Source organism: Salmo salar, chromosome ssa17, assembly GCF_905237065.1.
Source record: "Salmo salar chromosome ssa17, Ssal_v3.1, whole genome shotgun sequence".
NCBI lineage: Eukaryota > Metazoa > Chordata > Actinopteri > Salmoniformes > Salmonidae > Salmo > Salmo salar.
Genome location: NC_059458.1, coordinates 61,662,750 through 61,690,270, shown reverse-complemented (window position 1 = coordinate 61,690,270; position 27,521 = coordinate 61,662,750). Strand labels below are relative to the sequence as shown.

The 27,521-nt window shown below is 40.8% G+C and overlaps 2 protein-coding genes and 1 long non-coding RNA gene across 5 annotated transcripts; 2 read left to right on the top strand and 1 right to left on the bottom strand.

Annotated features, from left to right (window-relative positions):
- Positions 1 to 89: 89 nt before the first annotated feature.
- Positions 90 to 7,018, top strand: LOC106576271 (uncharacterized). Its single transcript, XR_001321914.2, has 4 exons — positions 90 to 353; positions 4,351 to 4,476; positions 6,156 to 6,210; positions 6,758 to 7,018. It is a non-coding gene; the product is annotated as an uncharacterized lncRNA (long non-coding RNA).
- Positions 6,306 to 18,876, bottom strand: LOC106576270 (transcription factor Spi-C). Of its 3 annotated transcripts, none has more exons than XM_014153354.2 (5): positions 18,691 to 18,874; positions 8,040 to 8,127; positions 7,736 to 7,839; positions 7,476 to 7,575; positions 6,306 to 7,272 (listed from the first exon to the last, which is right to left on the bottom strand). In XM_014153354.2, the coding sequence occupies exons 1-5, from the start codon at positions 18,808 to 18,810 to the stop codon at positions 6,773 to 6,775; spliced, it is 912 nt and encodes a 303-aa protein (XP_014008829.1). In that variant the 5' UTR covers positions 18,811 to 18,874; the 3' UTR covers positions 6,306 to 6,772. The 3 variants fall into 3 exon arrangements, with proteins under 3 accessions (XP_014008829.1, XP_014008830.1, XP_014008828.1); XM_014153355.2 differs by lacking the exon at positions 18,691 to 18,874 and adding an exon at positions 8,282 to 8,514; XM_014153353.2 differs by lacking the exons at positions 6,306 to 7,272; positions 7,476 to 7,575; positions 7,736 to 7,839; positions 8,040 to 8,127 and adding an exon at positions 13,403 to 14,636 and having other exon boundaries at positions 18,691 to 18,876.
- Positions 18,877 to 22,781: 3,905 nt separating this feature from the next.
- On the top strand, positions 22,782 to 27,165 carry LOC106576269 (V-type proton ATPase subunit E 1). The gene is made up of 10 exons (XM_014153352.2): positions 22,782 to 22,912; positions 23,016 to 23,075; positions 23,757 to 23,822; positions 24,097 to 24,206; positions 24,483 to 24,549; positions 24,674 to 24,763; positions 25,166 to 25,234; positions 25,328 to 25,422; positions 25,597 to 25,684; positions 25,946 to 27,165. The coding sequence occupies exons 2-10, from the start codon at positions 23,043 to 23,045 to the stop codon at positions 26,006 to 26,008; spliced, it is 681 nt and encodes a 226-aa protein (XP_014008827.1). The 5' UTR covers positions 22,782 to 22,912; positions 23,016 to 23,042; the 3' UTR covers positions 26,009 to 27,165.
- Positions 27,166 to 27,521: the final 356 nt, after the last annotated feature.

Genomic DNA, 27,521 nt, shown 5'->3' with positions numbered 1-27,521 from the left:
TTGAACGGAAGCAAACGAAACGAAACGGGGAGGGACATAACTGCATTTGTCCAATAGAAACCAGTTTCGTTTAGCAACCGGCGGAATGAAATCACTGACCCATGGCATACTCGTCATGAACAACTTCAGACGGAAAATGCCCATAAAGAAAATATAGGCCTATGAAAGAAAATGCCGTAGCCCGAACTCACCTCGGCACTCTGCAGCGTTGTCTCAACTGTTTTTTACGTATAAGCAATAGGCCTACATACTTTTTCAAAAAAGCGTTTACATGGCGTTTATCAGGTGAAAACATGGCATCTCTCCATCGTGTCAACAGTTATTATACCTCAGTGGTGTCAACAGCTGGGCAGGTGAGATTAATCATTATGCACGCGCTCCACAGCGGCCACCTCGTGAATTTAGTTCCAATCATGCAAATGTCGAGACTTGACTCGAGAAACATAATTACATTTAGTTGAAAACGGAATGGATTATGTCATTTCATTAATTGAAAATGCATCAATACCAAACTAGTCCACCGACATGGTCACGACTCATGTGGTCTGGGTATGTGTTTCAATGACATAATTTTTCATGAGATTTATTAGACTTTATTATCATTTAACAAGAAAGAAACATAAGTAAACATTATGAAACATAAATATTATAAAATATATATAAACTGGGGTGGTTCAAGCCCTGAATGCTGATTGGCTGAAAGCCGTGATATATTTTAGAAATAAGGCACGAGGGGGTGTGGTATATGGCCAATATATCACGGCTAAGACATGTTCTTTTGCGCAAACAACACAGAGTGCCTGGATACAGCCCTTAGCCGTGGTATATTGGCCATATACTACAAACCCCAGAGGTGCCTTATTGCAATTATAAACTGGTTACCAACTTAATTAGAGCCGTTAAAATATTTGTTTTGTCATACCCGTGGTATACGGTCTGATATACCACGGCTGTCAGCCAATCAGCATTCAGGGCTCGAACCACCCAGTTTATAACAGACCTTATACCAAGGGTATGACAAAACATTTATTTTTACTCTTCTAATTACGTTGGTTTATGGCCAATATACCATGGCTTAGGGCTGTATCCAGGGTTGCTTCTTGCCTAAGAACAGCCCTTAGCCGTGGTATATTAGCCATATACCACACCCCCTCCAGTCTTATTATCTAAATATACACTGAGTATATAAAGCATTAATTGATTTAGGCTATAGATTTGTATCAGTAGCTAGGCCTGCTGTGTGAGATTTTACAGGTACAGTTGAAGTCGGAAGTTTACATACACTTAGGTCGTTTTTCAACCACTCCACAAATTTCTTGTTAACAAACTATAGTTTTGGCAAGTCGGTTAGGACATCTACTTTGTGCATGAGATAAGTAATTTTTCCAACAATTGTTTAGACAGATTATTTCACTTATAACTCACTGTATCACAACTCCAGTGTGTCAGAAATTTACATACACTAAGTTGAATGTGCCTTTAAACAGCTTGGAAAATTCCAGAAAATGATGTCATGGCTTTAGAAGCTTCTGATCGGCTAATTCACATAATTTGAGTCAATTGGAGGTGTACCTGTGGATGTATTTCAAGGCCTACCTTCAAACTCAGTGCCTCTTTGCTTGACATCATGGGAAAATCAAAAGAAATCAGCCAATACCTCTGAAAAAAAATTGTAGACCTCCACAATTCTGGTTCATCCTTGGGAGCAATTTCCAAATGCCTGAAGGTACCACGTTCATCTGTACAAACAATAGTACGCAAGTATAAACACCATGGGACCACGCAGCCGGCATACCGCTCAGGAAGGAGACGAGTTCTGTCTCCTAGAGATGAACATACTTTGGTGCGAAAAGTGCAAATCAATCCCAGAACAACAGCAAAGGACCTTGTGAAGATGCTGGAGGAAACCGGTACAAAGTATCTATATCCACAGTAAAACGAGTCCTATATCGACATAACCTCAAAGGCCGCTCAGCAAGGAAGAAGTCACTGCTCCAAAACCGCCATAAAAAAGCCAGACTACGGTTTGCAACTGCACATGGGGACAAAGAGCATACTTTTTGGAGAAATGTCCTCTGGTCTGATGAAACAAAAATAGAACTGTGTGGCCATAATGACCATCGTTATGTTTGGAGGAAAAAGGAGGACGCTTGCAAACCGAAGAACACCATCCCAACCATGATGCACGGGGGTGGCAGCATCATGTTGTGGGGGTGCTTTGCTGCAGGAGTGGCTGGTGCACTTCACAAAATAGATGGCATCATGAGGAGGAACATTATGTGGATATATTGAAGCAACATCTCAAGACATCAGTCAGGAAGTTAAAGCTTGGTCACAAATGGGTCTTCCAAATGGACAATGATCCCAAGCATACTTCCAAAGTTGTGGCAAAATAGCTTAAGGACAACAAAGTCAAGGTATTGGAGTGGCCATCACAAAGCCCTGACCTCAATTCTATAGAAAATTTGTGGGCAGAACTGAAAAAGCGTGTGTGAGCAAGGAGGCCTACTAACTTGACTCAGTTACATCAGCTCTGTCAGGAGGAATGGGCCAAAATTCACCTAACTTATTGTGGGAAGCTTGTGGAAGGCTACTCGCAACGTTTGACCCAAGTTAAACAATTTAAAGGCAATGCTACCAAATACTAACTGAGTGTATGTAAACTTCTGACCCACAGGGAATGTGATGAAAGAAATAAAAGCTGAAATAAATCATTCTCTCTACTATTATTCTGACATTTCACGTTCTTAAAATAAAGTGGTGATCCTAACTGACCTAAGACAGGGACTTTTTACTAGGATTAAATGTCAGGAATTATGAAAAACTGAGTTTAAATGTATTTGGCCAAGGTGTTGTAATGGCTGTCTGTGGAAGTAGACCAAGGTGCAGCCGGAGTTAGTGTTCATCTTGAGTTTTAATTTAAGAACGAACACGATACAACAAAACCAACAGCCAAACAGTAGTGTCAGGTGCAAGACACTAAACAGAAACAATCCCCCACAAAACCCAAAGGAAAAACAGGCTCCTTATGTGTGACTCCCAATCAGCAACAACGAACTACAGCTGTGCCTGATTGGGAGCCACACACACACGGCCCAAAACAAAGAAATACAAAAACATAGAACACCCACCCAATGTAACACCCTGGCCTAACCAAAATAAAGAACAAAAACCCCTCTCTATGGCCAGGGCGTTACAGGTTTATGTAAACTTCCCACTTCAACTGTATATGACTGGCATGTAGTGTAGGCTTTTGCTATAGGATACTACACTGAGTGTACAAAACATTAAGGACACCTGCTCTATCCATGACAGACTGACCACTTGAATTCAGGTGAAAGATGTGACCCACTTCAATCAGTGTAGATGAAGGGGAGGAGACAGGTTAAATAATACCTTTTAAGCCTTGAGACAATTGAGACATGAATTGTGTATGTGTGCCGTTCAGAGGGTGAATGAGCAAGACAAAATATTGAAGTGACTTTGAACAGGGTATGGTAGTAGTTGCCAGGCGTACCGGTTTGTGTTAAGAACTTCTACACTGCTGGGTGTTTCATGCTTGACATCCAGCCAACTTCTACACTGCTGGGTGTTTCATGCTCAACAGTTTCCCACCACCCAAAGGACATCCAGCCAACTTGACACAACCGTGGGAAGCATTGGAGTCAACATGGGCCAACATCCCTGTGGAACGCTTTCGACACCTTGTAGGCTGCAACTCAATATTAGGAGGAAGGTGTACCTGTATAGTCAGTGTATATGTGCATAATATATGTATAAGTATGTATAATACTTATATGCTCATATATGTGTGACACATGTAGTATTAAAATGTTTATTACATATACACTGAGTATACCAAACATTAGAAACACCTTCCTAATATTGAGTTGCATACCCTGTTCAAAAGCACTTATTTTGTCTTGCCCATTCACCCATTGGCACACATACACAATCCATGTCTCAATTGTCTCAAGGCTTAAAAATGCTTCTTTAACCTGTCTCCTCCACTTCATCTACACGGATTTAAGTGGATTTAACTAGTGACATCAATAAGGGATCATAGCTTTCACCTGGATTCAGCTGGTCAGTCTGTCATGGATAGAGCAGGTGTCCTTAATGCTTTGTACACTCAGAGTAGTATCCTATAGCAAAAGCCTACACTACATGCCAGTCACATACCTCTGTCTTGTGTAAAATCTCACACAGCAGGCCTAGCTACTGATAAAAATCTATAGACTAAATCAAGTCAGTCTTCAAATGATTGATTATTGAATTGATGATGATCGAATTGATGATTGATATTTACAATAGATTACAGTTTTTCATGTGAAAATGTGTCCTTTACAGTTTTCCTTGATGGCACTTCCTCAAGGCACTCAAGGTCACTCTGCTGAACTGATAGGTCATTTTCTTCTTCACCTTGAAGATCTCTCCAGACCGGGCGTAGTTCCTCAGCGCCCTGGACATTTTCTGGTAGGTCATGGGCCTCCTGTTGCCTTTCCTCTGCCCCCAGAGTGCTGCTACCTGTTCCTTGTTCCGGGAAGAGAAGCGGAACACTCCGTCTGCTGCCGCTGGCACCCAGGAAATGCAGTGGGCCATGCCAAGGTTCTCCAGCATCTCAAATAAGAAGTGAAACAGACGCACCTTTCTACCTGTAACCACAGTAACAATGATAAGATAGAGTGGAGCGGTTAACAATATCCCGTCATAATTGATAATAAAAATCCCTTTGTGAGATGACCAGCTGTGATGGTGTTCAGTGGTAAAGTTGTAAACATTTAGCTCATTTGATATGTATGTAAAACGTACAGAGATAAGCGCTGTATGGGACCATTGTCCTTTACAGTTAAAGGCAGGTCTCTTTAGGGATTGGTCCCCCAGGGCAGCATGAGCTCCAGTGGCAGTATCTACTAACCACAAAAAGGGAAGTTGCCTCTCTCATCAGGTCCAGTGTGGTGTGTGGGTGCTGGTCTTGCTGGCATAGTATGTGGCAATGTGTGGTCTGTCCCTTTCTCAGGCAGTGTAGTGGTGTTTTGGTCCAGTAGTGTTGTTGGGTAGCCACCATGTGTTTGCATAGCCTGAAAAACACATTTTTTTAAACCAACTGAGTTGTATGACTGAGACAAGCAGAACATCACCCAATAAACTATAGCCATATACTGTGTATCTTTCACAGATCAAAGTGCTGTCTATGACAGGCTGACCTAAGCATCATGGGAAAGCTTATATGCGTACCTTTTCCTCATGGCACCAGTAATCACAACAAGTCTCACCAAAGTTTCCTTCCATTGTCACTGGTGTAGGCAAAGCACAGATACCTCCCACTGCAATAGTGTAGAAAAAGAGGTGGCATTAAAAATATACAATAATCCATTTATTTCTATGATTCATAACACTAATAGAGAATAACCTTTTTCTCCGCCATCTCTAGTGCCCTGTCTGTAGTGTTCCTCCAGAAAGTCCAAAATCACCTCCAGATCTGTCTGGTTGTCTTTGGAAGTATTCTGACAAAGATAACCGATTCAAATTGCACAGCAGACTCACACATACAGTTCAGTTTGTAAGTGTGACATCAAAATACATCACTGTGCAGATCTCCTTAAGCTTATAACGGTCTCATATTTACCATCGTTGTCAGATGCATATCGAGTGCTGCAGTCACAGGTCCTGATCCCAGGTTTTTCACAGAGTTGTGTGTTAGATGAAATGCATGAAGGAACTGTGTGACACCCATGCTTTTATTATGCCTCCTCAACATGACAGCCAGTTGGGGCTGCCTTGCTTATCGCCTGGCCTGCACTACTCACCACAACTAGGCTACCGTAAATAAACCTTCACCACAGGAACAATGACCACCACCCCACAAAGCCCACCACCAGAGAAGCACTGTCTCCCAGGACTGACCCCATCCTCACCGCTGGGCAAGATAAGAGCAGCCATGGGCTCTCTTGACAGGAAAACAGCACTTATCACAATGGTTTGCCTTTTGGGATCGAGATACACCTTGTGTTTATGTCTTACAGAGTATGGATTGATGGGGAATTGTGAGTGAGGGGTAGACAGTGTTGTTATTGCCGTTGCACAAGCAGCCATTTTTGGCTCATTCAACAAAGTTCATGGTTTTCTCTTGTTTTTGCCTCTTTTTTTCCTAGGACACAACAAGGATGGGACACTTGTTGGAACTCATGACATTTTCACCATTGTTAGGTAAGCAAGAATAGCACAGTTAGGAGGTCAGTGTTGATGCAGTGATGAATAATTCATTGCCTAAAATAAAAGCGTATGCACAGTACAAACACAACTTATACAAAAATGATTTATTAAAATACATCAATGTGTGTGAGATACAAAGGATTTCAATTCATTATTTACAAAATGACATGCAGTAATACATGTTCGTATTTGAAACCAACATTGTAGTTATTTCCCTTTACACGTACAGTACCCACACTGAATGCTTATAACTGGTTCACAGTTGTCATAGGTAAAAGAAGTTTACATATTTTCATTATTTACATATTCAATGATCCACAATATCTGATCAATGGTCATTACATTTTCTTTTAAACGGCATAACTAACGGAGAGTAAACATTTTTACATTTTCTTTACCGTGACTGTTACGTTTCCTGACACCCATTACACAATGGCTGCACAACAAGCCCCAGTTGTTGGCCCCCGCAAAAGTATGCAGGAGTAGCAGTATGAATTGACAGCTAGCTAAAGCAGCTTTTAACCTCTGTTATTTTCCACAGTGACATTACCTGAGTTCACACCTTGGTGACTGTGGATGAAGTGAAGCTTGTGGCAAGATCACAGTCTCCCTGGAGGGAGTAATTTTCATACCAGCTGTGCCAGTCAGGTGCAGCAGCAGAGCTATAGTAAGCCTGTTCAGCTGTGGCATGCTGCTGGTGGAGGAGCACCTCCCGCCCAGGGTGGCCAGCCCCGGGGTGCCCGGCGGGGGGAATGACGTGACTGATGCCCCCAAGCCTCTGGATGATCGACGGGTTGAACTGGTAGGTGAGTTTGCGGCGCACCTTTACGATCTCGCCCGTTCGGCTGTAGTTGCGCAGCGCCCGTGCCATCTTCTGATAGGTCATGGTCTTGCGGTTGCCCTTGCGCTTGCCCCAGCACTCGGCTAACTTCTCTTTGTTCTTAGAGAGGAAGTGGAAGGTGCCGCTGCCACGGTCTGTCCACTGGATGGAGTCAGCCATGTTGGGATCGCCCAGAGCCTCATGCAGGTACTCATAAAGACGCAGCTTCTTGCGACCTGATGAGATGAAAAGGTTGACTTCAGTTATAATAAAATCATAAACAGGCAGAGATTCAGTTGTAACGATGTCAATTTGATACTTGGCAATCAAAAATCTGAGGTAGTAGAAACATGTTCAATTCTAGCATGTGTAGTTGTACTCTCTGATATCTCTTACAGACATTGTCAACACTCATCGCTGATGGCCAAACACTGCTCACCTTTGCCGTTCCTCGGTTGCGGTGTGATGGAGTAGAACTGGGGGTAGTCCATGGTTACAGATGGACCCAGTGAGTCGTAAGGAACAACATGAGGCCATGACTGGCAGGACGAGGAGAGAGAAACTGGTCAGGTGAGTCACATCCACATGGGACATGCCACATACATGTACTGTAACCATACATCACAGTTGTGCAAACTTGGAGAAGTCAGTCAATAGTACTATACTGGTAAAATACAATCACTTGTTCTGTACACTCACCGTTTGCTCATTCCAGTCATATGGACCTGGCACATCAAAAGGGTGGGTAATGGGGTAGCAGCACATTATGCTCGATCGCGTTGGAGGCTCTAAGTACTTATAGTCTAAGTAGAGGGAGGAAAATATTGAATAGAGTCTTCACTGCCAGAACCAATGAGACTAAAATGTATTGAATCATTTTTCTGACATGCTCAATACAAAGAAAATATTAACAATAATGTCCGTGCCTAATATAATGATGGTGATTGTTAGCGTTCAGATTTAAATCTGGTTTTCTGGCATGAGTTTTGAAGTGTAAGTTTACCTGTATCACAATACGGATCGTCAGAGTGCCGTTGAATCACATCAATTGCATCCTGGAAGTGCTGGTTGATGTCATTATCCAGGGAGATCTAGGAAAACATCAATAACATGCAATCAACTACAATGTCGTAATTAGGAGAAAAGTTAAGCTACAGAATGAATAAGAATAAATGCCTTATTCTAAAACAACATGAAATGTATTTAAAATAAAATAAAATAGATCTTCAATCTGTCATGACTCACCATTTTGTATATTTGAGCGTAAACTTCAGACAAGGCAAGCAGTGTCTGACCAGTGTCTGTGTGAGATGGATGTACTTGTGCAAGTGTATATATAGTGGTGTAAGCCCCAATATTCACCTTTCGGCTAAAACGAAGTGTCAGATAAAGAGATTGGTCGATTTAAATGTGTCAACGTCAATTCGTGGTTGGCAACACTTCTCTTTTTGGAAGAGCAGATCAGATACACCTCCCACAATCACTCTTTCACACTGTGACTAGATCAGATCACATGAAGATCACATGAACAACAATAATTTAACAATAACTTAATTTATCCAGGAATGTTTTTCAGTAGCATTCTAATTAGCATTTCTGGGTAGATATTTATTAACATACATATTATCTTATCATAAATGCTCTTCAGTAAATATAGACTTTACTGTCATTTGAAATCTGAGACCCTTGAACTGCTGGGGGAAATGTCTATATAATTTCCATGATATCTTCAGTGTTTTAAGTGTATTGTCTGACATGGCTAACACTTACAGAGCCTATAGAAAGTCTACACTCCCTTTCACTTTTTTTTCACAATTTGATGCTGTTACAAAGTGGGGTTGAAATAGATTTAATTGTCATTTTTTGTCATTGATCTATGCAAAATACTCCATAATGTCCAAGTGAAAAGAAAATTCTTCACATTTTTACAAATTAATCAAATTGAATAACTAAAATATAGTCGTTGCATAAGTTTTCAACTCCTTTGTTTAGGCAAGCCTAAATTAATTCAGATGTCAAATTTGGCTTAACAAATCACATAATAAGTTACATGGGCTCACTCTATGTGAAATAATAGGGGTTGCTTTTTTTAATGACAACCCCTTCCTCTGTCCCCCATACATACAACATCTGTAAGGTCCCTTAGTCAATTATTGAATTTCAAGCACATATTCAACTACAAAGACCAGGGAGATTTTCGAAAGCCTAATAAAGAAGGTCAGTGCTTGGTAGATGGGCAACAATAACAAATCAGACATTGAATATATCTTTAAGCATGGTCAAGTTAATAATAATGCTGTGGATGATGTATTAAACCACCCAGACACATCAGAGATGCAGTCGTCCTTCTGAACTGAGCTGCAGGACAGGAAGGAAACTGCTCAGGGATGTCACCACGAGGCCATTGATGATTTTTAAAACAGCTACAGAGTTCAATGGCTGTGATGGGAGAAAACAGGATGGATCAACGTTGTAGTGACTCCACAATAATTACCTAAATGACAGAGCGAAAATAAGAATAGAATATACAGAATATGCATCCTGTATTCAACAAGGCACTAAAGTAATACTGAAAAAAAAACACAGCAAAGGAATACACTTTTGGCCTAAATGCAAAACCTTATGTTTGTAGAAAATCCAACACAACACATCACTGAGTAACTGACTCCTTATTTTCAAGCATCATGGTATGGGTATGCTTGACATTGGCAAAGACTGGGATGTTTTTCAGGATGAAAATAAACAGCATGGAGCTAAGCACAGGCAAAATCCTAAAGGAAAACCTGCTTCATCTGCTTTCCACCAGACACTGGGAGAGGAATTCACCTTTCAGCAGGACAATAACCAAATCTACACTGGAGTTGCTTACCAAGAATACAGTGAATGTTTTGACTTAAATCTGCTTGAAAACCTATGGCAAGACTTTAAAATCGCTGTCTAGCCATGATCCCCAATACCTTGACAGAGCTTGAAGAATTTTGAAAAGAACAATGTGGGCATATTGCACAATCCAGGTGTGCAAAGCTTTTATGGGACTAACCCAGGAAGAGTCACAGCTGTAATCTCTGCCAGAGGTGTTTCTAACATGCTTTGACTTAGGGGGGTGAACACTTATGTAATCAAGCTATATTAGTGTTTTATTTTTCATTCATCTTTTTTTTTATGACATTTTTCTTCCACTTTGACATTACAGAGTATGTGTAGATTGTTGACAAAAATAATGTTTTTTTTATCCCACTTTGTAACATAATAAAATGTGAAGAAAATCCAAGGGGGTGTAGATTTTCTATAGGCACTGTGTCTGTAACCAAACTGCAGTCATTGACATCAAGTGATAAAAACCTTATTAGTTTTCCATTCTAAAGCCTGAGTATAAGCTCCATCTAGCTTTTAGCCCATTTAGCCTTTTTTCATAGTAAGTTATTATGGACACACTGGAGATGCCTCCTGATCTATCAAAATTTGTGAAAAGTGTTGCATAATGTCTGGTAAATAGTTGATCTGTATTTCAGTAGATTAGCAATCTGTTGGTTTTAGAATTGATACAATGTTGCTGATTTATCCTGACTTGTAATGGATGTTACTGTATGCCTAAAACAAACACAATAAGGTGTGCATGATGAGTGTTGATTTTAGCAGGAGACTGAAAAGTATATGATTAAAAACCATACTTCCCTAATTCTAATGATGGAATCATCTGCACCTGTTAAAACATTGTGTAACGTGATTGCACCCTCAGAACCACTAGGGATTGCTAATGTACTCACCACAGTTTCTATATTTTTAACAGCATTTGTTGATTTAATTTTCACCCGCAATACTTCAAAGCATTAAACAAACTAGGTGATGATAAAAATAATAAAAATACAATACATAAGTACTGTAACTATAACTTGCTGTGAGTCGATTACATAGATTGAACCTTTTTGAGACGATTAACGTAATTATTAAATATTTCAGTAAATCAATATGGGCCACACCATATGGTCACTGTTGCAACCATATGTTGTACAGCTATCACACCTTTTTATAAATAGATATGTGTTGCTTGACTGGAACTGTGGAACTGATCTATGCATTATGGGTCAGACTTCTGACCTGAGTCATAAAAGCTATCGTTAATGATGAATAGTTCAAAAATAAGAATTTGTCTTGTCCGCAAATCCCAACTCCTCCCTCTCCAAATAAACAAGGGATTTTTGAGAAGTTCATTTCTTAGATGCTGCCAACATGCGTTTTAAATATCAACGGACTGACTCCTGAAGTTCCCCTTTCAGGTTCGCTGAGTGTGAATACAGCGGTGATCTTGCCTGGATGGGTAGATTAAAAGATTATGGACACAATGAAATAAAGATGCACAGATTATATCTATCCGTAACCCTAGCCTACACAGTGGCATATACTGTAAATCCGCTGTCTACACTCACTGAATTAGTCCATACATTTATATAACTAGCCAGTTTTTGTATTGAAAATACATTTTAACTTACTGCATACTGTGTGTGTAGTGGGTGCATGTGTGTGCGTGTGTATAGATGTGTGTGTGCTTGTGTGGGGTTTCCTCTCGGTGACTAGTATTGCTCGAACGCTAGAAACCACGGTACCTAAACGTTCTCCCCCTCTAGTTTTCTTTCCATTGTACACATTAACATGGTCAAACCTCTGTCAAAAGTAAACTATAAATCAAAAACAACAACCATGCAACCAATAATGCAGGCTCTCTTGACTCCCTCTATTTACTAAATGTATTTGTATAGATTTTGATCAAGTACATGTTTTGATTACAACATCACAGCTAGAGTTCTAACAATTAACCCATAGCAGGAAGAATGAGGTTGAACTATTTACCTGAGAGCGGTGTGTGTGTGTGTGTGTGTGTGTGTGTGTGTGTGTGTGTGTGTGTGTGTGTGTGTGTGTGTGTGTGTGTATGAGTGAGTGTCAGTGCCATGGTGTTTACATTTAATCATAAAGCAGCCATGAGGGCGCTTTATCTCTTCAAACAAAGAAGCATTTTTCTTCCCCTTCTCTGCAGGCTCTATTGAAAAGGTCTATTTATATCAACACCAACGAGGGAAGGGCAGTGCAACCGCAACACGGTTGACACCTATTCAACTTCTTTATTTACTGGCACTCAATGAAAATCAAGAAGTACCAAAGCCACGGACACAGATTAGATCAGTGGAATAAAGTTTGTGAGGCAACAGGGTTGTAATACTATGTCATTGAGATCATGTTATGGTCAGGGCATATATTTAGATTATGGATGTTGAGTTTCTTTTGTTATTTTGTATAATTTTGTTCTGCAAGAATGTATTTCTTTCTCACTATATCAAAGTAACTGTAGATGCCACTGGTTCCTATTAACGGAGAATGAATGAATTTGAGACAGTCAATGTTAACAGTGTAGATAACCTTTGGGTTGTGGTTCAATATGCAGAGAGAAAATGTAACCACATGTACTATATAGAAAAGAATATGATGTATATCTCTGAGATTGTTTTATATATATATATATTTCAAATGAAATAATACAGAATGAATAACTTAATTTATACTCTTTCCATTTCCAAGTTTTAGCCAGTGAATCCATGGACATGGAAATGTGAATATGAGTCACTTATAATTATATCCACAACAGGAAAAACTGTTCCACACATGGCCACTAGGAAGTAGTAAAGACACATCACACCATGTCAGAAAATTATAATAATACATCTAATTTAGTCAATCCTTCAGTTCAAAGAAAAAACGGTATATGTATGTACTTCATAGAAAGTTTTAACATTTTACATTTTTTATAACAGAGCGAGAATTAAGATTGGGAATGTTTGCTGAGTAACCATAGTGTGTTTCACAAGGAATAAAAATGTCAAAGGGATATTTGCTTATCAAATCTATTTCCCCCCTGGCCAATGTAGGAAAATATTGGAGCACAGAGCATAATCTGAGGGCATTCAATTCTCTAGGGCTTGCAGAAGACCTTTATTGATTTGCCATGTTGAACAGGAAATCCATCTCTAGGGTGTGTAGACAAATGGGAGCTGTTGTTCTGTATTACAGCAAACTGAGCAACAGGGGGCAGTGCAGAGTCGTTACTGTAAGCCCAGATATCCACACCTGCTACATAAACTTTGTCCCTTTGCTGATTTGCAGCTGAGTCACTATACAGATTAATATCCACTAATACATTTGATCAAAAACTAACATAGTCACTGAGTTTGCCCACAGTGACACAGAACAAGCCATTATACAATACCCGTTTAAGTGGCTCAACTATAGTCATAATTAGTGTGTGTGTGCGGGTGCGTGCGTGCGTTTTATTTTATAGTGCATTGACAGGGACAAAAAATAAACAACAAACAAAGATCAGATTTTTAAGATATTTTAAAAGTGTAATTTCATGTGAATTTACAGAGAAACATAAATTATTGCTCTTCCAAATCTCCTGAGCTCTTCCGTGAACTGAGTTAGCACAGGAAATAGATAAAAAATGCAACCAACCTTCATAATACTACATAGATGCAAAGAAACGCATTGTGTAAAATCCAGTATGTACTTGGTGGAATAGTTTAGAGTAGATTTGAAAAGACCTGGGTTATATGGCTGCTGGGGCTCACAGGTTAGGGGTTTGCTACTTTCTGCAGTAGGCCACAGCCCCATAAGCTAACACTCCCACAATAGCCACTATTGCAGCGCCCCCACACAGCAGCACAGGTAGCTCAGTGGCAGGGAGCGATGTAGCAGGCTCAGCCTCTGTCTTCTCTGGCAGAACCTCCTGCGTCACTGGTGGGATTTCCTGTGTCTCCTGGGCAGCGGGGAGCGAGACCGAGGACTCTGGTTGGCTGTTAGTTTGGCTCTCATCTGGTGGCTGTGGTGCACCTGGTCCTAGGACCGGGGGAGGGTGGAGCTGCTCCTGCATAGAGTATTGGAGCTCTGAATGTAACTCAGCTAGTGTAGGTATTGAGGGGACAGGAGTAGAGGAGGCAGAGGGGGGCTCTAACTTCCAAACTGGCATGGGCATAGAGACGGTGGTGGCGTGGGATACTTCAGAAGGCTCCTCCTGGACAAATAGCTCCTCAGCCACAGACATCATTAAATCCATAGTCTCTTGGTGGTCAGCTGACACCTCAGATGAAGGTAATAATTCCTGGGTGTCCAGCTCCTCTTCCCTGAGCTCAGCCAGTTCTCCTTCTCCCCCCAGCACACTCATCACACTGGCCTGCAGCTCCTCCTCTTCCCCCAGGCTCCCGTCCTCCTCCTCCTCGGCCAGCATCTCCTCCTCCTCCCGCTCTAGGTGGACCATGTCGGAGATGGAGGAGTGGTTCTCGCTGCGCTCCTCAGCTAGGTGGACAACTCCGTTGCTGCTATCCAGGCTCTTGGTGTCCTCGGAGTCCATCATGTCTCCCACGGTGGACCAGGACTCTACCAGGCTGCTCTCTGTCTGCCAGGGGCCAGACCTGCCACTGTCTCCCTGGCTCAGCTGCAGCGTGGCAAGGCCCAGCCAATCAGGCTTCTGCTCTCCAGACAGGGAACTGACCTCACCACTGTCATCCCCTCTGGAAACTGCTGGGACCTTGCCCTCCAGACTGAAAACCGGCCACTAGAGAGACACAACAGACAACCAACCATTAACATGAAAACATATTGGATAATATTGTTCAAAAAATTAAGTAAATTCCTAAAATCAACAATAAATTCATCAACTGTAGTGAGTTGAATATAAAACCTTTATAACTACTTAATAGTTGCTAGAATGATTGTGTTTTTATGACACAGAATCTCATAGGGTCTGTTTCTGCTCTCTTGCCAACTACTTATGGAATTGTTTGGCTTGAAAATGGCAGCAATAGAGTTGGCAAGAGCACAAACTGATCTGGGACTAGGCTATCTCATAGCTGTGGTCCCTGGAAAAGGTTAACCAGTAAATTAGAAGATGTCCTTCAGTGACGTAGACTGATCAAGTTCTGTGTGGAAAAACTAGCACCCTCTGCTCCGTGTTGCAGCATTCTTTTCTATGTATAGCCTGGCCCTCACATGTCTGACTATGTATAGGCCCTATATATGTATTTCCATTTCAGCCAGGAGCGGAAGCTATTCCAGAGATTTCACATGGCGTGACGTGTAGTCGAGAGTGGGGATATAGAGGAGAAGGGATGTTACAAACCCAGGATGAATGGAATACTGCAGTTGTGTAGTTGAAAACGTCGCACACACAGTAAAACAGAGGACACAACGCATTGCACTTGCACAAAACGTTAAGAGGTCGAAAAATACAGTGCATTCAGAAAGTTTTCAGACCTCTTGACTTTTTCCACATTTTGTAACGTTACAATCTTATTCTAAAATTGATTCAATTGTTTTTTCCCCCTCATTAATCTACACACAATACCCCATAATAAGCAAAAACTGATTTTTAGAAATGTTTGCTAATTTATAAAAAAACAAAACTGAAATATCACATTTACATAAGTATTCAGACCCTTTACTCAGTACTTTGTTGAAGCACCTTTGGCAGCAACTTCAGCCTCAAGTCTTCTTGGGTATGACGCTACAAGCTTGGCACACCTGTATTTGGGGAGTTTCTCCCATTCTTCTCTGCAGATCCTCTCAAGCTCTGTCAGGATGGATGGGGAGCGTCACTGCACAGCTATTTTCAGGTCTCCAGAGATGTTCGATCAGGTTCAAGTCCAGGCTCTGGCTGGGCCACTTAAGGACATTCAGAGACTTGTCCCAAAGCCACTGCTGCGTTGTCTTGGCTGTGTGCTTATGGTCGTTGTCCTGTTGGAAGGTGAACCTTTGCCCCAGTCTGAGGTCCTGAGTGCTCTGGAGCAGGTTTTCATCAAGGATCTCGCGGTACTTTGCTCTATTCATCTTTTTCTCGATCCTGACTAGTCTCCCAGTCCCTGCTGCTGAAAAACATCCCCACAGCATGATTCTGCCACCACCATGCTTCACCCTAGGGACGGTACCAGGTTTCCTCCAGACGTGACGCTTGACATTCAGGCCAAAGAGTTCAATCTTGGTTTCATCAGACCAGAGAATCTTGTTTCTTGTGGTCTGAGAGTCTTTAGATGCCTTTTGGCAAACTCCAAGTGGGCTGTCGTGTGCCTTTTACTGAGGAGTGACTTCTGTCTGGCCACTCTACCATAAAGGCCTGATTGGTGGAGTGCTGCAGAGATGGTTATCCTTCTGGAAGATTCTCCCATCTCCACAGAGGAACTCTAGAGCTCTCTCAGATTGACCATCGGGTTCTTGGTCACCTTCCTGACCAAGGCCCTTCTCCCCCGATTGCTCAGTTTGGCTGGGCGGCCAGCTCTAGGAAGAGTCTTGGGGATTCCAAACTTCTTCCATTTAAGAATGATGGAGGCCACTGTGTTCTTGGGGACCTTCAATGCTGCAGATTCCTTTTGGTACTCTTCCCCAGATCTGTGCCTCGACACAATTCTGACTTGGAGCTCTACGGACAATTCCTTCAACCTCATGGCTTGGTTTTAGCTCTGACATGCACTGTCAACTGTGGGACATTATATAGACAGATGTGTGCATTTCCAAATCATGTCCAATCAATTGAATTTACCACAGGTGGACTCCAAACAAGTTGTAGAAACATATCAAGGTTGATCAATGGAAATAGGATGCACCTAAACTGAAAATTGAAGTCTCATATCGAAGGGTCTGAATACTTATCTAAATAAGGTATTTGTCATTATGGGGTATTGTGTGTAGAATGTTTTTAAATCCATTTTAGAATAAGGCTGTAACGTAACAAAATGTGGAAGACACCTACTCTTCACCCTCTCATTGTCCCCTTGTCTTTCAGTCCATCCTTTCCATTCAAATGCCACTGTATGCAATTGTTCATTCCTTGTATATTGAGATGGAATACATCTGTCCATCATTGAGTAACCCTGATTGATCATTATGCATGCGTGTAATCTCATCCCAGGCACAGAGTCAAAACACTGAGATCAAGTCAGAGCTGTTTATTACATAATGAAAAAAGCACAGAAACACAGTGGCAGAGGACATTTATATCGGTCACCTTTATCCATGTTTACGATAAATATTTCCTGATTTGATCAACAATGAATGATCAAACAGCTCATACACTTGTGCCGTACTACTTGTGTTCCTCTGCACAGTCATATAACGCATTGTGTGTTTGTCCTGAGATTGACTGTCTCTGAGAGGCACATCAGCAGAGACCGTGGATTAAATATCTGTTGGCTAAAGCTGAGTGTAAGCTGTAAGCATGCCGAGAAAGCTGCCCTCTCTCTAACACCGAGGCCTGCCAGGTGTATGTTACTAGGCATTTTGGCACAAGGGGAACCAGTGACATGGTGATCACGCTCTCCCTGCAAGGCACAGAGCAGGCTTATAGGCCACAAACGTGTTTATGTGGAAGGTTACTGTACAGTACCTGTTCTAAAGCATATTAATTGCTTAATCTGTCCAATAAGACTCATTCACTCTTTGAGTTATAGGTTTCCCAATGATCCACCCTCTGACAATGGCTTTTAACCCCCACAGAGTTGAATTAAAACGAATCCCTATAATGTGGAGTCCCACTCCTTTCCAGACCTGGGTTCAATTACTATTTGAAATCTTTCAGATACATTTAGTGTTTGGTCTAGTCTGTCTGGAGTGCCAGATGGATGGGGTTTGCACGTTTGCGACTATTCTATTGGTTCCATTGTGACCAGGAAAGTTCAATCAAACTGAGATAAAGTATTTGCAATGATTTCAAATAGTATTTGAACCCAGGTTTGTTCTCTTCCCCATAGTATCAGATACCCATGGTAGTGATGTCAGAGACTCATGGTCATGATATCAGAGCCCCAGAGATAAAAGGTCAGTCTGAATGTCAGACAGAGGAAACGACACATTCTCAGCCCCTGAACCATCTGATGATCTTATCCGATTGGATTTCTAGAAACAGACACATGACAAGAGACACACACACGCACGTGCACACACAAACATATACACAGAGACGTACGGACACAGACACACACACTCGAGGAAAGGCCGCACATAAGCTAGTATTTTCCGATGTCAGTGACAAGTTAGCTGGACACAAGACTTCGAACATAATCCTGTCCCTGTTGATTTAATTAGTAACTAATGACAACCACCAAACAACACCCAGAGAAACAGACCTGTTTATGTTGACAGGTGATACACAAGGTTAAAACCTCTTGGAGTTGTGCCCTTCATAACATCAAAGAGCTCCATGATGGCTGATATAGATGCCTTCTATATTGGTTTAACAAAGCAAGCTTTTACAAGGCCCTCTCCCCTCAACTACATATATTACTACTACTTGTGTGTACTATTATGTCCTACTAATACAACTACAGTACTATACACTCACACACCACAATTCCCCTAAAACAGGGCTCTCCAACCCTGTTCCTAGAGAGGTACCCTCCTGTAGATTTTTCGCTCCAACCCAAGTTGTAACTAACTTGATTCATCGTATCAACCAGCTAATTATAGTCAGGTGCGCTCGATTAGGGTTGGAATAAAAACAAACAGGATGGTAGCTTTCTAAGAACAGGGTAGGAGAGCCCTGCCCTAAAACAACAACAAGATATCCTGTGATGCGGCCTTGCATTCCATTAATTAAGAGCAGAATAAAATAAGTGTCTTACCTGGCTCCTCTCTGTAAAGTGTTGAAAGTCGTAGGCGAGAGACAGATGTTGAAAAAAAGTAAGAGACGTGCACTCGGACAGAAAGTCAGGGCTGAGGACACAGCGACAAGAGGGTGACATACACGCTGTAGTTAGCAATGGACTACCAGCTGCTCCACAGGACACAGCAGCCCCCCTCCCTCTCCCTCTCTCTCTCTCTATATATCTCACTCTTCCACTCTCTCTCTTTCTCCATCCCCTGTCCAGTGCCCAGACTATGACGTAACAGTTGGCTACAATGTGGCCATGCATGACTTTGTGGAGGGAAAAATAAATATATTACATTTGTAAGAGGCTGCTATAGAATTGCAGCATGCAAAGTGATTGAATACTTCATCATTGGGCCAGCTTGGTAAAATATTATGCCTATTGTCTTGCACTGGGTAGACCTAACTAGCTGTAAGTCAGTGAAAAACCTCTGAGTGACATAATAATTAACAGTACAGAGGAGGCAGAGAGGTTAGTGCTGTCACAGGCAGTTGGCCAAAGTTTTCTGACACACTTCCAGATGGCAGACAGTCATTCACTGTGCTGTAGAAGGAAAGAATGCAGACTGAGTCAGAACCAGAATGGAAACTCTGTGCTATTTTTATGGAATTCCTCTAACCCTCTAGCATCATCTACTGGCAAGGCCCATACATGGTCTGCAGCACCATGGTCTGCACCATTGACTACATAGTCAGTCTGCACAGACAATTTATTCCTGAGGATTATTACGAAAATACTTTAAATAAATGTTGGTGGGAGGGGCTACAGGAGGATGGGTTCATTGTAATGGATGGAATGGAATAAATGGGACAGAGTCAAACATGTGGTTTCCATATGTTTGATGTGTTTGATACCGTTCCTTTTATTCCAATCCAGCCATTACAATTAGCCATCCTCCTATAGCTCCTCTCACCAGCCTCCACTGATGTTGACTTTATCCACAATTGATTTCCTTCTAATTTTGATGGTATTAGCTACAATTATGTATCAAATCATTTAAAATAAGATATTCAGTGAGAAGTCCATGCTTGACAGCTTTATTTAATTTAATACAAGCATTCAGAAAGTATTCATACCCCTTGACTCATTCCACATTATGTTGTGTTATAGCCTGAATTCAAAATGGATTAAATATATTTTTTTCTCATCTTTATTTATTTGATTTATTTCACCTTTATTTAACCAGGTAGGCAAGTTGACAACAAGTTCTCATTTACAACTGCGACCTGGCCAAGATAAAGCAAAGCCGTTCGACACATACAACAACACAGAGTTACACATGGAGTAAAACATACAGTCAATAATACAGTAGAAAAATACGTTTCAGAGATTTTTGTAGTTCGTTCCAGTCATTGGCAGCAGAGAACTGGAAGGAGAGGCGGCCAAAGGAGGAATTGGCGTTGGGGGTGACAAGTGAGATATACCTGCTGGAACGCGTGCTACGGGTGGGTGCAGCTATGGTGACCAGCGAGCAGAGATAAGGCGGGACTTTACCTAGCAGGGTCTTGTAGATGACCTGGAGCCAGTGGGTTTGGCGACGAGTATGAAGCGAGGGCCAGCCAACGAGAGCATACAGGTCACAGTGGTGGGTAGTATATGGGGCTTTGATGACAAAACGGATGGCACTGTGATAGACTGCATCCAATTTGTTGAGTAGGGTGTTGGAGGCTATTTTGTAAATGACATCGCCGAAGTCAAGGATCGGTAGGATAGTCAGTTTTACGAGGGTATGTTTGGCAGCATGAGTGAAGGATGCTTTGTTGCGAAATAGGAAGCCAATTCTAGATTTAACTTTGGATTGGAGATGTTTTATGTGAGTCTGGAAGGACAGTTCACAGTCTAACCAGACACCTAGGTATTTGTAGTTGTCCACATATTCTAAGTCAGAACCGTCCAGAGTAGTGATGCTGGACGGGCGGGCAGGTGCAGGCAGCGATCGGTTGAAGAGCATGCATTTAGTTTTACTTGTATTTAAGAGCAGTTGTAGGCCACGGAAGGAGAGTTGTATGGCATTGAAGCTCATCTGGAGGGTTGTTAACATAGTGTCCAAAGATGGGCCAGAAGTATACAGAATGGTGTCGTCTGCGTAGAGGTGGATCAGAGACTCACCAGCAGCAAGAGCAACATCATTGATATATACAGAGAAGAGAGTCTACGCACAATACCTCATAAAGACAAAGTGAAAACATGTTTTTAGAAATGTTTGCAAGTGTATTGAAAATGAAATACAGAAATATCTAATTTACATAAGTATTCATACCCCTGAGTCAATACATGTTACAAATAGCACAGAGTTTCCATTCTGGTTCTGACTCAGTCTGGATTCTTTCCTTCTACAGCACAGTGAATGACTGTCTGCCATCTGGAAGTGTCTGTCTTTGGCAATGATTACAGCTGTGAGTCTTTCTGGGTAAGTCTCTTAGAGCTTTGCACACCTGGATTGTCAATATTTGCGAAATATTCTTTTTAACATTCTTTAAGCTCTGTCAAGTTGGTTGTTGATCATTGCTAGACAGCCATTTTCAAGTCTTGCCATAGATTTTCAAGCTGATTTAAGTCAAAACTGTAACTAGGCCACTCAGGAACATTACATGTCATCTTGGTAAGCAACTCCAGTGTATTTCTGGCCTTGTGTTTTTTTTAACCTGTGCTTAACTCTATTTTGTTTGTTTTTTATCCTAAAAAGCTCCCTAGTCCTTGCCGATGACAGGCATACCACAACATGATGCAGACACCACCATGCTTGAAAATATGTATAGTACTCAGAAATATGTTGCGTTGGATTTGCCCCAAACATAACACTTTGTATTCAGGACATAATGTTAATTTCTTTCCCACATTCTTTGCAGTTTTACTTTAGTGCCTTATTGCAAACAGGATGCATGTTTTTATAATATTTGTATTAGTATTGTGGAGTAACTACAATGTGTATCCATCCTCAGTTTTCTCCTATCACAGCCAGTAAACTCTGTAACAGTTTTAAAGTTACCATTGGCCTCGTGGTGAAATCCCTTCCTCTCCGGCAACTGAGTTAGGAAGGATGCCTGTATCTTTGTAGTGACTGGGTGTAATGATACACCATCCAAAGTTTAATGAATAACTTCACCTTGCTCATAGAGATAATCAACGTCTGCTTTTAAAAAAATATTTACCCATCTACCAATAGGTGCCCTTTTGTGCGAGGCATTGGAAAACCTCCCTGGTCTTTGTGGAATCTGTGTTTGAAATGCACTGCTCGACTGAGTGACCTTACATATAATTGTATGTGTGGGATATAGAGATTAGGTAGTCATTAAAAAACAATGTTAAACACTATTATTGCACACAGAGTGTGTCCATGCAACTTATTATGTGACTTGTTAAGCAAAATGTTTACTCCTGAACTTATTTAGGCTTACCATAACAAAGGGGTTGAATACTTACTTTAAAGTACTACTTAAGTAGTTTTTGGGGGTATCTGTACTTTACTTTACTATTTATATTTTTGATTACTTTTACTTATACTTCACTACATTCCTGAAGAAAATTATGTACTTTATACTCCATGCATTTTCCCTAAGACCCAAAAGTACTCATTACATTTTGAGTGCTTAGCAGGACAGGAAAATTGTCCAATTCAGGCACTTATCAAGAGAACATCCCTGGTCATCCCTACTGCCTCTGATCTGGCGGACTCACTAAACACACACAAATGCTTCATTTGTAAATTATGTTGGAGTGTTGGAGTGTAAAAGAAAATGGTGGTGTCTGGTTTGCTTAATATAAGGAATTTGAAATGAGTTATACTTAGTTATTAGTTAGTACATTTTAGCAATTACATTTAGTTTTGATACTTTAAAACCAAATACTACTCAGGTAGTATTTTACTGGGTGACTCACTTTTACTTGAGTCATTTACTATTAAGGAATCTTTACTTTTACTCAAGTATGACAATTGGGTACTTTTCCCACCACTGTTTATTAGATATTTTACAAATGTATCCACTGCACTCACTCGTTTTTGTTAATATATACCCCTAACCAAACGTAGCAGGCATGATATACAGTACCAGTAGTGTCTGCTCATCACACATCTTACTGGTGGGTGAGACCGGAAGTAAACATCATGTGACGTTGAAAATCAGCTGATCCAGCGTAGACGTCTTTAGTCACGACTACAACGATTAATTCATACATTCCTGGCTGTATTTCACTGGTATTTAATTAATTGATTGATACATCGCACTAAAGGATTTACAATATTGAAAACCATGTTGCATTTATTGTATTTAAATCCCGGTGTTTATATTTTATTCAAGGAAACAAGATACTAGACTGCTGCAACCATGGCGCTCAGCGATGCCGACGTTCAGAAGCAGGTACATTGCAATTATAGCCTTTTAACCTTCACCCGTCTATCCAACTTTTGCTCTATTAAGGCCTTTTTCCTTTCCTATTATAAATGTTTGCAACTGTATATTTGTAAGGAGCATAATTGTGATTGTATCATGCCAAGGTTGTCCTTGAAAAGAAATCAGAAATACTACTACAAAAATACAATTACAATGTCTAGTATAATTAGGACGTTTAACTGTTAATACATTTAATTTAGACATCTAATTGCACAATACATTTACTCAGTGCTGTATTTGTGAGGGAGAGATGCAATATATGGTCACATGATGGTAAAACGCATGGTCAGCAGAGGAACTTGAATGATCCTATGTCTGGGTGTCTTGTCTCACCAACCCTTCTCATGGACTGTATATAAAGTAGAATTGATAAGGAGGCTTCATAATTACATTTCCCTCTGTAGTTTATGGTTTAGAAACATGTTTTGTTAGATGTAAAGGATGAAACAGAAATGTAAGCTATACACAATCGACACAACATGGTGGAACCAAAAGAGACAAGTTAATTCATGTACAGAGCAATGACGTTTCTAAGTCTGCCTCTTGACTCTCTTCAGTATGAAACATGACTTGGAAAGCATGCCTAATGTGGTGAGTCTTATACTGTCAAATCATCTCTAATTCACACTGTTCTATCCCCCTGTATAGATCAAACACATGATGGCCTTCATTGAGCAGGAAGCCAATGAGAAGGCAGAAGAAATTGATGCCAAGGTACAGTGCTGATTCACAAGTGACTGGCATAGTTCAGCACATACACATTGTGTGTTTGCAGCAAATACAAACTCAAAAGATTTGCATAGGCACATTCAACTGAAATAAGAAAGCATGATCACTCCCCTAAGACATAATGAGAATTTACTGAATTAAAACAATCATTTTAGTACCTTTTAACAATTCTACTGGTTCAATGCTTCTTAAAATGTATCCTCATAAAGACAGGGCCTCCTCATTGCATACTCTGAGTGACGAGTGTCTCCCCCTGCAGGCAGAAGAGGAGTTCAACATCGAGAAGGGCCGTCTGGTGCAGACCCAGAGGTTGAAGATCATGGAGTATTATGAAAAGAAAGAGAAGCAGATCGAGCAGCAGAAGAAAATGTTAGTCACTCTTTTTCTTTCCAGCTCAGGCAGTGTTGCTGCTCGTCTCTCAGCTCCCTCAGAGACTTCCTCAATCTCTTCTTTCTCCAAAGAGGAATTTGTCTGACACAACTTCCTTTTAAGTCTTTTATATTCTAAATTTGAAGTCGCATTCAACAGCTCATTCATTGTAACAAGCACAGTATATGTTACAATAGCTGTAACTTACACCTGCTTGGACTTGGCATGTGGTCCTGTGCCACAGCCTCTTGTTTACTTACCTCTCTTCCTCTGTAGTCAAATGTCTAACCTGATGAACCAGGCTCGTCTGAAGGTGTTAAAGGCTCGCGACGACATGATTTCAGTAAGTTTAATTTGTCTTGGCTGGCATATTGTTTTGTTCAAACACAGCCAGAGGCATGATGTTCTGCTACAGCAACGCATTCTATGTAAATAATAGGCTAACCCCTCTCAATGTTTGCACTCAGGAAATGTTGAGCGAGGCGCGTCAACGGCTGGCCAACGTAGCCAAGGACCCAGCCAGGTACCCAGCACTGATGGACGGGCTGGTTCTGCAGGTGAGGCCTTTTTTGAAATAATGCAGTACTTGTTACTGACACAGTTTTAGTGTTTTTATTAGGATTCCCATTAGCTATTGCTAAAACAGCAGCTACTCTTCCTGTGGTCCTAACAGAACATAAAACATGACATAATACAGAACATGAATCGACAAGAACAGCTCAAGGAGAACTACGTACATGTAAAATAAGATCAATAGAACCAAAATATGTCCTGTACTGACACAACCCTGAGAGAAACAGAAATAACTATTACTCTAGGCCTACATTCATGCAAACATGTCAGTATGCATGTACATAGGCCTACACGTTGTTTAGGTCAAAGGCATTGTGCGGTGAGTTTTTCATTTTATTTAAAGCAAATGTTTTGAATGTGTCTGTCGCTCTGTTGTTTAATATTAGGGTTTCTATCAGCTTCTTGAGACCAAAGTGACCATCCGCTGTCGTAAACAGGACCTGCAGGTGCTTCAGGTTAGAATGATCCTTTTCACTCGGTAACAGTTCAATGTTGTTCCAAGAGTATACCGGGTTGATGCTTGATTCATATGTTGTATTCCTTTTCAGGCAGCTATCCAGAAGACCATTCCCATCTATAAAGCAGCAGTGAAGAACAATATTGAGGTTCGCATCGACCAGGACAACTTCCTGTCCCCAGACATGTAAGAGGACAGTCCCTTGTCTCAATGTGAACCCATTCATTTCAACTAGGTTTTACTTTGAATTAGTATTGATTGATTAACACGTCAGTGAAAAAAATTGTCTTCTGTGGTCTTTCTAAGGTGTCAGTCAAGGGTTCATGAGTTAATTCAAAGATGTTTGTGTGTCTCCTTCAGTTCTGGAGGTATTGAAATCTACAACGCTAATGGGAAGATCAAGGTGTCCAACACCCTAGAGAGCAGACTGGACCTCATGGCTCAGCAGGTAAGGGCACAGGGACAGTCTCACAGGAACTATAATGGCACTATGAACAGCTGGCACATCTAGTTAATTAACAGTTTTCCTATATAAACAACCAACAGTGTGAATATCCTTGCATAAACTATCGGTTTACCAAGATTCTTTAGATGTATACGCTGTGTGAAGTTTTACACATGATTGTACTGCAAATTCTCAGATATAGTTTGGCCCTGTTTTTCATGAGGTTCAGCTTGGCACTAATCCAGTGTCTGTCTTTCTGCTCAGATGATGCCTGAGATTCGAGTGGCTCTCTTTGGTCAGAACCAGAACCGCAAGTTTTTGGACTGAGTGTCTCCATCCATTGTCTTGAAGAGGAGTTATTTATTTTTGTTGTGTGAAAATGACCATTCCTGTTTCTGTGAGAAGAATTCCAAAAACGCAGTTAAAAATGGAAAAGACACCTTTTTGTTGTTTTGTCATGTATTGTTGTATTTCTGTGCATCTTGGGACAGTATAAAAGTTGAACTTCATTGCAGATGTGAGTAGGAGGAGCAACTTTTGCACAGTGCTAATGGATCTGCTGCTCCCCCTGGGGATCTTGGTTTACACACCGCAGTCATCTTTATTATGATTGGCTGGACAGTAATCATTTCAGTCTGATTGGATCATGCTGCATGAGAGAAATAGAGTACCACAGTATGAGTCATGATTCCCATAACACCTAGCGGTTAAACAAGGAAATGGTTCCAATTGTTTTTTCACCATACATTTTTCCCATAGGGGATTTTAGAAACTCAAAATAAGGGCTGTGTTTCATGTAGGCTTACCTTGGCGTGACATTTTGATAACTGTGTAAATCTCTAAGACAAGGACACTTTTATCAATGTATTAACCTAAAAAAAATGAAATGCTAATGTGGCTATAATAAAGAACTACAAATGCCATGATGATCGGGACGAGACTGCCGAATCGAGGCAAAGTTAAGAATCTTGGATTTGAGAGTAAATAGAGCTGAATATATTGATAAATCACCTTGTCCCAGAAATTTACACGGTTAACAAAACGTCAACCCAGGGTAAGCCTACACGAATACAGCCCGTAGTGTTTCTAAAATTACCTAACAATAAGGGGAAAACATGGTGGGGAAATTATTGGAACCATTTCATTGTTTGACCTCTAGGTTTTATGGGTATTATGACACCTCCACTGTGGGGCTCTATTGTAGCCAATGCATCTTGTATAGGTTCCTTATTTCATCTAATAACATCTTCCTCTCATTAAAAAATATTGCATAGAGCATTGACTCACCCATAGCTATTTGCTCACATCCATCACAATTTAAATGAAGTGAAGCCGGAAAAACATTGAAGACTAACTATGTCCTTGTTGAATCCAATTAAGTTATTGATATGTCTTTGCTGTTGTATCAAAAAAGAAGGAAGGGTAAAAATGTACATCTAAAGAGGTTATCGTGAAAATATGTTATAAAGTATAAATCGATAGTATCAGTTGCCGGCTCTTTTTTGACCTACACAGATTTCTCTATCGTACTGTAATACAACACATTTTTTTGGTGACAAAGGAGTTGCACTATAGTCTCTTGTTATATATTAAATTGAATCATCCATGGTCCCCCCAGAGAATCTCATGACATGCTACATTTTTGGTCCGCATTCTGCTGACTAGCAACAACCATTTAAAGAAGTGGGTATACAACAATGGTATTGTGAGCCCGTCAACTCAGACTAAATAGCATAGTACTGGGGTAGTTTGAGAGAGGTTTACACACTTGAGAAGGAAAAAGTGAATAAGGGAAGGGTACAATACTTCGCTTCTGTTGCTTTTCATTTGTAAGTATGCT